The sequence below is a fragment of the Candoia aspera genome, chromosome 1 (genome assembly GCF_035149785.1).
Source record: "Candoia aspera isolate rCanAsp1 chromosome 1, rCanAsp1.hap2, whole genome shotgun sequence".
NCBI classification, from domain to species: domain Eukaryota; kingdom Metazoa; phylum Chordata; class Lepidosauria; order Squamata; family Boidae; genus Candoia; species Candoia aspera.
The window spans coordinates 318,323,466-318,334,320 of NC_086153.1; the positions used below are offsets into that span (position 1 = coordinate 318,323,466).

Below are 10,855 nucleotides of genomic sequence, written 5' to 3' on the forward strand. Positions count from 1 at the left end.
ATTAAACTGATTTGAACGCAGAACAGTTCAACTGGTAAATAGCTTCTGGGCTTGCTGTATCTGTATGTGTGTGAAAGAGAGACTGAAGGATACAAAGATATATCAATAAATTGACTTGCCTAGCAAATGCAGAGCTGCGAGCCAATTCCTGTCTTGAATAGCTTTAGATAACTTCTCCACCTTTGCATCACAGTGTCTGAAGTCCAACGCAGGTCTAACTGACCTCACAGCTACTAAACAAGCCAAACACTTGACACCTCATTTTACTTGCCTGGAGAACTGCCAATCTGCCATCCCATGCTAAGCTCTGTAGAGCTGACTCCTAAAGTGATACCTATAAATTGCAGTGGCTGAGGTCATTCTGTTGCCTGTTTCTTTATTCTTATTGGTTCTCATTTTTCACCCTGGAAAGGGCAAGCGTCTCAGCTATCAGCGCATCAAAAAGCAGCCCACCCAACTCATCTGTGTTTATGTGACTAGGGTTGCCAGCTAACCAGAAAGAAATTGGTTTATTTCACTTGTTTGCTGGGCAGGAGTGAACAAGGGAGTTTGGAAGGGTCTGGTAACTATTACCTCTGATTTCACGGACCCCCGTTTAGTGGACTTTGCATGCAGTGGGCCAGATCTCTGTCCAGTCATCCCCCCAAAATGATGGACATTCTCTTGCATCTGAAGCAATCCACATAAGAAAGTTAAATTTAAATTAATCTCTGGCAATTCATGTCCTTTGTGTAATGACATCATCATAAAACAATGCAATTCACATTATTATGCAGAATTATGTAAACTGATGCAAATTATGTATTTTGTATTTGATAGACAATTGGGAATATCAGAACCCCCTCCCTCCAATTAGTCTCTTAAATTGAGATTTTCCTGAACTACTTAATGGCTTACTCTCAAAGGCATAGCTTACAATGCACAGCTGAAAAAGTTAGGAGCTTTGTACATGACATTTCACATCACCTTTCAGCTACTTCTTTGGTTCCAGTTGTGCAGTATTATGGCCCAAGAGGATGTTTGAGGAAAACTATGGGAGGGAACTGTTTCTATTTGTCAGGAAAACTTTGTTCAGGTACATTTGGTGCCTGATAAGATCCAGTGTGCATGTTTGCAATTTTCATATATTTGGTCTGTTACTGCAGTTAGGTAGAAACATAGGTTAAAAACAAACCACCTTTTTTTCCTGCTACTCCCCCTCCCCTTTTTTTTCCCTCTGGATTTTTGTTTGAGAAAGAGTTCTTGGCAATGTGAAAGTTCTCTAGTACAGCTACTGCCTCAGAATGGACATTGGATTATCTTTTCGTTCAAGGTTAACAGGGGTGCCTTGGCTGTCTATTCTCAGCAAGGTTTAATGGCTTTGTCTAATACATATATGGCATAAAGCCCAAAAAAGATTTGTTCAACATTACTTGCAATATTTCTTTTTATATTTATTTTGATAAACATGGATGCTGCTGTTTAAAATAGTAACACTATCATTTGTTCTCCCATTTGAATCCCATTATATGATGTAGCCAAATACATGCATTTGAATACAGAAGTCCCAGGTTCAATTCCTAGCATCTCCAATTTGGAGGATCAGATAACAAATGGTTCTGAAAAAGACTTTTAGACCCTAAAGAGTCACTGCCAGTTAGCATAGACAACACTGGGTTGGATAGACTCATCACGTAGCTTACCTGATATAAAGCAGATTTTTATGTTCAATAACAGATTGTGGTGATCTCAAAATCCACATAAATGCAGTGCTGTTAACTCTGCACCAAATAACTTTCTAAGTAAGGAAAGACTTACTTTACTGGTGTTGACTCTCTAAAAGTGTCTTGCACTATGGAAAAATACCTGACATTTCTGAGGCTTAGGAACAGCTTAAAGGGTCCATTTCAAAATTTCCAGTGCTGACTTCATAGAATGACCAAAATAATTATATTTGCAGGGTACCAAATCTGTGGACGTCTGTTTGACCAGATATCCAAATATGCTATGCTATCGTGAACATTATTAGAGCTGTAGTAGGTTTGGAATGATGTTTATTGTAGATCCTAAACCATTATTATTATTATTATTATTATTATTTCAGAAAGTAAGGCTATAGCAGTTATGGAGTAGTTGCTCTGCACGTAAAGGTTTCTAGTTTTGGTTTCCAGAATCTTCAGGCTGAGAACGTTTACACTTCCCACCTGAAACCTTGGAAAGCTGTCCCTCACTGTGAACCCAAGAGGATAAATAGTATAAAGTAGATTTTCAAACTGAATAATAGGGAAGGAAAGGGGATTCCTAATAAGTAGTTAACACTGATTTTTGGTGTCCTTGTGTAGGTATGTTTCCACTTTCATCTGCTACAGAAGAACCTGAGAGCAACAAAAAACTGAACCATCTGCTCAACTCTGTGACAGATGCCTTGGTGTGGGTCATTGCAAAGAGTGGGATCCCTTTACCCCAACAAACAACTCGCCTGGCAAATTTGCTGATGTTACTTTCGCATGTCCGACATGCAAGGTAAGGCCATTCTAGATGGTGTTGGAGATGCCTTCTTGCAACCTGTTAGCTTTTTTACTTATGGTAGTGAAGGAGGAGAGATCACTTGCCTGTATTATTTTTTTGTTTCTGCTTCCTGCCTGCTTATGAATTATTTCATAGCTATTTACACATGTTGCCTGCTAATTTAATGTACTGTAAATGTATATAATATATTTCTGGATAATATACATAGCAATTTTATTGCAAAATACATCACCTGTAACACTCATATTTATTATATATAGGAAGCTATACTATAATATTTTGAATTGTCTTGTAAACAAAATGTCCTGCTTGGAAAAGGCAGTATAATTCTGATCTGTTGCTGGAGAACAACAGCTAATTAAGGCTATTGCATATTGGTTTCCCAAAGACAAATGCATGTCTTTTCCAGAAGGGCTCTTAGGTTCCTTTTGAAAAATAGGCTAAAAAAAAAAGGTTCAAATTATAAGATTTTGCCCAAACTTTCCAAACTTTCTCAACTTTTTGACCCTGGGGGAACCCTTGAAATATTTTTCAGGCCTCGGGAAACCCCTGCGCATTCAGGCTCAAATATAGGCCAGAAATTACAAAATTATTATATTCGTTTCATGGGTAGGCCTGTATATATGCATTAACAGTGTTCTTAAACTAAAAATAAAGAATGAAACTTATCTCTTTAATGTGAAGTTGCCCAAACTTGAAATAATTTTTTAAATAAATCATGATCTCCCAGGGAACCCATAGTGACCTCTCGTGGAACCCTAGGGTTCCACAGAACCCTTGTTGAGAAACCCTGATCTAAACTGTATCAGATTATAACATATTCAGTCAGACTTAACTAGGACTTTTCCCCTAGTAACACATTGTGGACATTTTTTTTTAAAATGAGAGAATATTCAGGCATGTAAATAGTATTACCCAACACAGATGTTCTGCAAATCTTAATTAAGGACATATCTAATTGAAATATTAAGTTATAGTACTGTCCTTCAAGAATTAAAATATAATTTTGAAGGTGTATGGGTGACAGAATAAAGAAGAAGAAATTTACTTTTAAGAAATCAATCAAAATGAAATCTAATATAAATGTCCATTAATTCTATGGATTAAATATTCTTTGCAATTTCAAGAGTGCTAGGCTGAGCAGTATGCTTTTACTTAATCATTTTAAGCTATTAAAAATGATTGCACCTAAGATATTCTCAATGTAATACAAAATTCATGGATGGCAATGGCTTCTATGATGAGATAATAGTTATCTTTTCCTGAAGTGTGAAACCTTCATTCAGAATATTTGCTTAGAAAACACAAGGTCAAGGTCAAGTTGCTAAAATATAGCCAGCTGCCAAAGCTGATAATTAAGTATTTCAGCAGTACTTGCTAGAAAAGTGCATCTTATTGTACACAAATATTGTTCAATTATAAAAATGTTTAGACCACTATATAGCCCCATGCCCAGAACGATTTTTATAACAACATTTGAGCTGGCATATTGCATTGTAAGTTTATACTATTAAAGTGTTTTGTTACCTCTAAATTGCATATATCACCAACTGTAACAGCAGTGGATCCACAGTAGAACTTCAGTAAAAATTAGTCTTGAAAGATTTTGCACACACATCCTTGCAGAGCAGAATATTCAGGGTTTCCAATGGTTTGGGAGAGACCATCCATTGGAGTTAGGCGGCCAATAAATTTAAATAAATAAATAAATAAAATCTGAATTAGGCAACCTTGGTGAATCAAGTCTCAGTCTTTTGTCAGCCTGCCATTCACAGATCATTCCTTAAGAGAACAGTTTTCTCTTTGAAGGCCTTTCAGAAGCTAACCCTCTTCTTGAAACCCCAAGTACTTGAACAGCTATCCAGTCTCCACCTAGGTTAAATAAAAGAACCATAAGAAAGAGTTAGCCCAGTTGGCTGGCTGTGGTTGGCTTGGGTTGTAGCCCAACATTCCTGCAGTTCTTTGGTGACCCAAATAAATGCAAATCCAGTTTAAAAGTCAAGAAATCTATAAAATCTATGAAATAGACATGCAGGTGCAGTTGCTGTCCTGGGATGCTTATAACTGGCACTGACAAAGAGGATGCGATCTGTCTATTCAGAGATTTGACACCTCTGGTTGTCAGGCATATGAATCTTGAAAAGAAGATCAAAGATCCACAATGATGGTAGGCAGCTGCTAGGAGTATCTCTTTGGCGATATAATTCCATAATCAAGACACTCCTGCCAAGAAAGCTGTCCCCATCATAGACCATCTTTATTTCCCCAATAGAAGAAATACATGGAAGCAGGGCCAGCTCTACCATTAGAAGACCAAGGGAGCTTATTCAGGGGACTGGTTGCAAAAGGTAATAGAGAGGGGCTGGCCCTTGCCTCCCCCACTTTGGCCCAACCCCAGATTGGCTTAACCCAATACTTAGCTCAGAGCGAGGCCTGGAGTGGTGTGTGACTTTTTGGAGCACCCACCTCCTCAGATGATTCACTCTGGGGACTCCTCAGAGCACATTAATAAGGCAGCCAGCTTCTCTGAAAAACTATGCATGCTCCACATCAAAGTACTGAGTCAGGACACAGAACCTTCATTTTCCACTGAACTAGGGTGGCCAGACTCACAAGAAACACAGTCCTGCATTACTGTAGCGGCAAATCTTACTTGTGTTGCTTGTCAGAACTAAAACTACTTGTTTTACAGCTGAAAGACAATGGGCATTAATATTCCTGATTTTTTTCTTGGTGAAAGAGCAGATTAATTTTAACAGATTAGATTACCCAGTTCTTTTTTTTTTTTAAACTCTTCTACACAGCTCTTCCATGTAAGTTGTTTATTCTGTGATGGCAGTGAAAGTCTGCTCAGTACTTGTGTTAAAATATTGACCTGGCACTGGAAAATGTAACAATACTTTTTAAAAGACACAATAAAAAGGTTGAGTCATTATGTGGAATTGGCTTAATGAATATTGACTTTTCCATCCGTGAAGGTAAGAAATAGCACAAGCAGGCTTTCAGCTTATTTTGCATTTTATAAAAACTTTTCCATTAACCTGATTACTGGCTGCTCAGAAGCTAAGAAAAACATTGCTTCAAACTAAAGACTGACCAGCAGCATTTGGGCAGTCCTTACCTCAACCAGTAATCAACATTAGCCAGAATGGTAATTTGCATTTCAAATGCTCTTCCTCTGCTTACTTTACTGGATGAATAGCAGTTAGCTCCAGGGCTTCCAGTGTGCCCCTAATGTGCCCAATCACCATCTAGTCTTCCTGCCCCTTCACCTCCAGATCACATCTCAGCATATCCAATGGTTCATTTTCAAGTTTGAAACTGGAAACCCAAAAGTGGACAGACTTGCCATAGGCCCTCTTTGTGCTGTTCCCAGTCAGCTCACAGCTTGCCTATCCTTGTGACATTCTTAATTTCAAGGACTGCACTGGCAATGTTCTGGATCTACTTTGTCTTCTCTGAGACCAGAACAATGCAATGTGATGGTTTGGGGGTGGCCTGTTCTTCTTTTGGCTTTGATCTTGCATCCCAGCTCCTGGGTACAAGCAGATCCTTTCTCCATATCTGTTGCAATCTACCTATGCTTGGGTAGGAATACAGGCAACCTGATTAGCTGAACCTCAGGCATGTGGTCAGGAAGTTAGACGAGCCTGTCACTGTGAGTTTGTCTTTTTTATGATGAGAGTTAGGTTTGTTCTCAGCTGCCATTACTTTTCTTATTTCTTTATCATATATATATTTGTTTGGGTTTTACACTAAGTGTGCTGCCCAGAGCCACAATTGTGAGAACTCCAAAAAACTCCTGGGTGGCAGACACTGCTTCAGTTCTGTTTTTGAACTCTTCTATTGGTCCCCCACAGAAAGAACTATTGGATTGTGGTCTTTCCTGCCTGATCTCAGTCTTTCAAGTCTGGTAGAAGTTAGCTTCAAAATGGTTTGTGAGATAAAATTGAAAACTGAAACTGAGCCATATGGAAATGTCTGTTGATACTGCTTCCTCATCCCCAGAATGAGTTTCCAATTCTATAGAAGTGGAGCCTGCAATGAAATTCCTGTGGGTGCTATGATAAAAAAATAATAATAATTAGAAGACCAAATGACAATGCCAGCTTTCATAAGGTTGCTGGGTTCCTGAATGGACTCATACAGTTTTTAACATTTTCCAAAAATAAAAAAATTGTTTTATAAATTTTTTTCAAGTTTTTTTGTTTTGAAGTTTTAATTTTTTGAGTTTTTTTAATGTTAACGTTTACTTTTTATTAATTTTAATATAAATCTATTTTTATTTTGCATTGCTGATGAGATCTCAGGAGTTAGTGGTTTCTCCTTTGTTGGAGTTGTTCAAGCAAAGCGGTCCTCTATCAAGGATGCTGAAGTAGTATTCCTGCATTGGGCAGGGAGTTGGACTAGATGATCTCAAAAGTACCTGTCTATCCTTATATTCTGTTGTGCAAAACTGTGTAGTGGTGTGGATCATTTAAAAATGTTGCTGATCCTGTCCTTGAGCATCTCTGTATTTTAAATCTCAGCACTTCTTTCTGATCACAATGTTTTCTTTACAGTAACAAAGGAATGGAGCATCTTCTTAGTATGAAGTGCAAGAATGTAGTACCAGTCTACGATTTGTTGCTGGAGATGCTCAATGCTCACACTGTCCGAAGTCACAGGAAAATGCCTGTCTCCAATCTTGAGAATAGTCCATTGGAACAAACAGAGACAACAGATGGAATTCAGCAATGATTTCACAGAAGTCCAAATCCAGGAAATACCCAAAGAAAAAAAGAATGAAAAAAATATCCAGATCAAAACTTTGGACATTTGCTGTTAAGAAGACAACTACAACATCTTTACGGTTTTTACTGGACCATTTGTTAATCTTTTTCAGACTGAATGTTGTCTGTCAACTTAGACGGTTTTAGAAAAGCCCCATGTGGTTGGAATTGAAAAACCTGCTGATGATTTGTGGCTTTATCAAATGTTGCATTTCTGGAGTGCCTTCTAGAGGAGACTGTTTAAGTGCCAAAACAGCCTTAAGCTTCATGGTATCCTTGGTAGATGCCAATATAAGCTTTTTTTTAAAAAAAGGAAAGCTGGACAACTCATAAGCCTAAGATCCCACAAGAAATATCTGACAGGGCAAAAAAGAGGCATCTTCTGATAAGAAACTGAATAGTTTGACATGATGCTGTTCATCAACGCATCAAGCTGCACATTATAGCAAAGAAGGAAGAAGAACTCTGCTCGCATTAGAAATGCATGTCATTCAGCTTGTTAATTGCAACGGACATTAATACATTTTTCCATTGTGCAAGTGTACTTTAGATAAGTTAGTAAAGGGGGATATTGAACAGGTCCTCATATTTAATTGCAAAGCCTTGGTCTGGAGAGCTTGTTTCTGGATCCATTCTGACAAAATGAACAAGAAGCATTTTAAGGCTCAGTTTGTATTGACTGCTATCTAAGCATTGACCATGCATTTGATTTCTATGTTCAAATACCTAAGTGGGTGGCTTTATTTCCTCTTGTAGAAGCTTGTACAATATATTGCTATTGCTGTGAAGGAATTCTTACAATGAATGTTCAGCATTTGTGAATAGTGATGTAATATTTGAAGTACAGAAGATCAAAATAATTATGGTTATTTTATATGCATAAGAAGAGATTCAGGGGACTACAGACAAACCTAAAAGTACAAAACAGGAGATGAGCTGTGTTGTGGAGGACCAAATAGAATGTGTCCAATCAGCCACCTCATGCACATCCATGTGCCAACCCATCGGCCCTGTCATTCACATCCATGTATCTCCACCAGCTTCTCATTGTAGGAGGCAGCTCTACACAATATATAAAACATAGTCAGAGCTGATGGCAAAATTAAGGATAGTTAAGGAACTGTGTATGCATTACTGTTCCATATGAATATGTAAATGCATACATTATTCTAAAGCTTGAAGAATGATCTTGTAGAATCATCTTATGTGAGTTTTGTATACAAGCACCCGGGATAAAGAAGTTAGCCTAGGAAATGCCTTTAGGAGTGCAAGATTTAGCATCCCTGAACCATACCTGGAAACAGTGATCTGTACCTGACCACAGTGCTCTTCATGTTGAGTTCTCTTTAAGGAGTGTCCAGAAACTTCAGTTAATACAAAATGGGGTAACCAAACTCAACAATAGCCACAGTAAGCCACAACAACACAAATCTGCCTTCAAGTAAAAACATTCCAATGTTTAAGATAAGTATGTAACTCACAGTATTTACATCATGATATCATTACATGCATTTTGTCCTTTGCCCCCCCCCCTCCATTGGTGGATCTCCATGGCTAGGCTGCTGAATACTGAGAAAATCTTACACCCCTGCTGAAAGATCTCTTCTGGTTATCAGTTGTTTTCTGGGTATAGTTATTGTTTTTTTTTTATTCTTAAAGTTCTAAACGTCTTTGGATCTAAGACCATCCATCTCAGTTTCATCCTGTCCAGTCATGAAGGTCCATCCATCCATCCATCCATCCATTCCACATATTTATTTATTTATTTATTTATCGTTCAAATTTATACCACCACCCATCTCCCCCCAAAAGGGGGACTCTAGTCCACTGCAATCCAGTAAGGTGGTTTGTAAGATATAGGCAACATCTAAAACATCCACATTACATTTTATACTTAAACAACCACAGTAAATCTCTGAGAATATTTTTTTAAAAAATCACAATGAATCACTTAAATTAATTATACTCAGTCATGTTAACTCCACAAACATAAAGATCAGCAGGAGATGCTCTCATAAAGATGCCTGTCCTTTCCAAGGTTTGTATGCTGGACTCGTGAGAGATGGCTTCCTCGCTGTTGCTCCCACCCTTTGGAATGCTGTCCCTGCAGACTCATGCCCAGCCCCTTCCTCCTTCAGCTTTTAGGAAGAGTCCAGACCTTCCTCTGTAACCAGCCCTTTCCAGCCTGAACTGGATAATAATTAGTTTAAATTGTTTAAATCACACTTTAACTGTTTATCTTTGATTGTTAGCTGTCCTGAGAACCCCCAGGCTACAGAGAGGGAAAAGTTAACAACAACAACGACACTGTTAACTGGAAAGTCATTGAAAAACTGCCTGATTTCAATTGGACAACGCAGACCAGAAGTTTTCTTTTTTGCTTTTGGGGGGAAATATCCAGTGATAGGGAATTTCCTCCATTAACTCTTCACTCCCAAAGGGAATCTGTGTGGCCACAGCTGCCAAATTGTGGTCCAGGAACCACCGGGATTCTGTAAAGATTCTGTAGATAGCTCACGTTACCAACACCATATATAGGCTTTTTTTTTTAAAATGACAAAAATCTTGTGAGACTGCCAAATCTTGGAGTTTTAAGCAAATAAACATTTTGAAATTGAATAATAAATAATTAATTGAGAGGAGGGGATCTTATGGACACCTTAGGAGATTGTGGATGCTGCTTGAAGCTGCCATGTTGCTGGCCTTGGCCTTATTCAATGGTCCATTAACAGCTTTTGATGTCAGTGTAATGATTTTTTTCTTTTTTCTTTTGGTGCTTTCAAGTCAGTGTTGACTCCTGGTGACTGCCTGGTCCAGTCCCTGCAGTTTTCTTGGCAAGGTTTTTCGGAGGTGGTTTGCCATTGCCTGTTTCCTAGGGCTGAGAGAGAGTGACTGGCCCAAGGTCACCCAGCTGGCTTTGTGCCCAAGGCGGGACTAGAACTCACGGTCTTCTATTGCATCATATTCTGTTGCACAGTCTATGTGCACATCTATTGCACAGTCTTCTCTTCTATTGGTAGAACTCACAGTCTCCCAGTTTCTAGCCTGGTGCCTTCATCACTCCACCAGACCAGTTCTTGCTAATCACAGTGTAGTGATCAGCATGAGAAATAAAAGCTGAGAACAACCACTTTATGGAAACATCACATTCAGTTCTGTGCACATGAAATAATTTGGATGTGCTCAGCTGCCTGATGTGATTTGACGTGTCAATGGGCTTTTGCACTTTTATTTTTATTTTCACAATCTGCTATTTTCTTTATGGTACAAAGGATAGAGTTGGAATCCAGAGCAGGGCAACAGAAGTCCTCAGGAGTCCAGTGATCAACCACTTCAGATGAGGTTCAGAGCATTTCTCCCAACTCTTCAGCTGGCACAGAAGGGAGGATATGTCTCCAGGCTGTGGTGGGGATGACTGCAAATAGGAACTAGTTCTATTTTTGCTCTAGGACAGGGTTTCTCAAACTTGGCAACTTTAAGATGTGTGGACTTCAACTGCCAGAATTCCCCAAATGTAAAGTCCGCACATCTTAAAGTTGCCAAGTTTGAGAAACCCTGTCCTAGAGAGCCCAAAG

At 38.7% G+C, this 10,855-nt stretch overlaps 1 protein-coding gene across 1 annotated transcript in view; it reads left to right on the top strand.

Annotated features, from left to right (window-relative positions):
- The window catches only part of ESR2 (estrogen receptor 2), a 60,381-nt gene extending 51,425 nt beyond the window's left edge, over positions 1–8,956 (top strand). The window contains exons 7-8 of the mRNA XM_063290435.1: positions 2,322–2,502; positions 7,071–8,956. Coding sequence (XP_063146505.1) covers positions 2,322–2,502; positions 7,071–7,248 — 359 coding nt within the window. The 3' untranslated portion in view covers positions 7,249–8,956. The remainder of the gene's footprint in view (positions 1–2,321; positions 2,503–7,070) is intronic.
- The last annotated feature ends 1,899 nt before the right edge of the window (positions 8,957–10,855 follow it).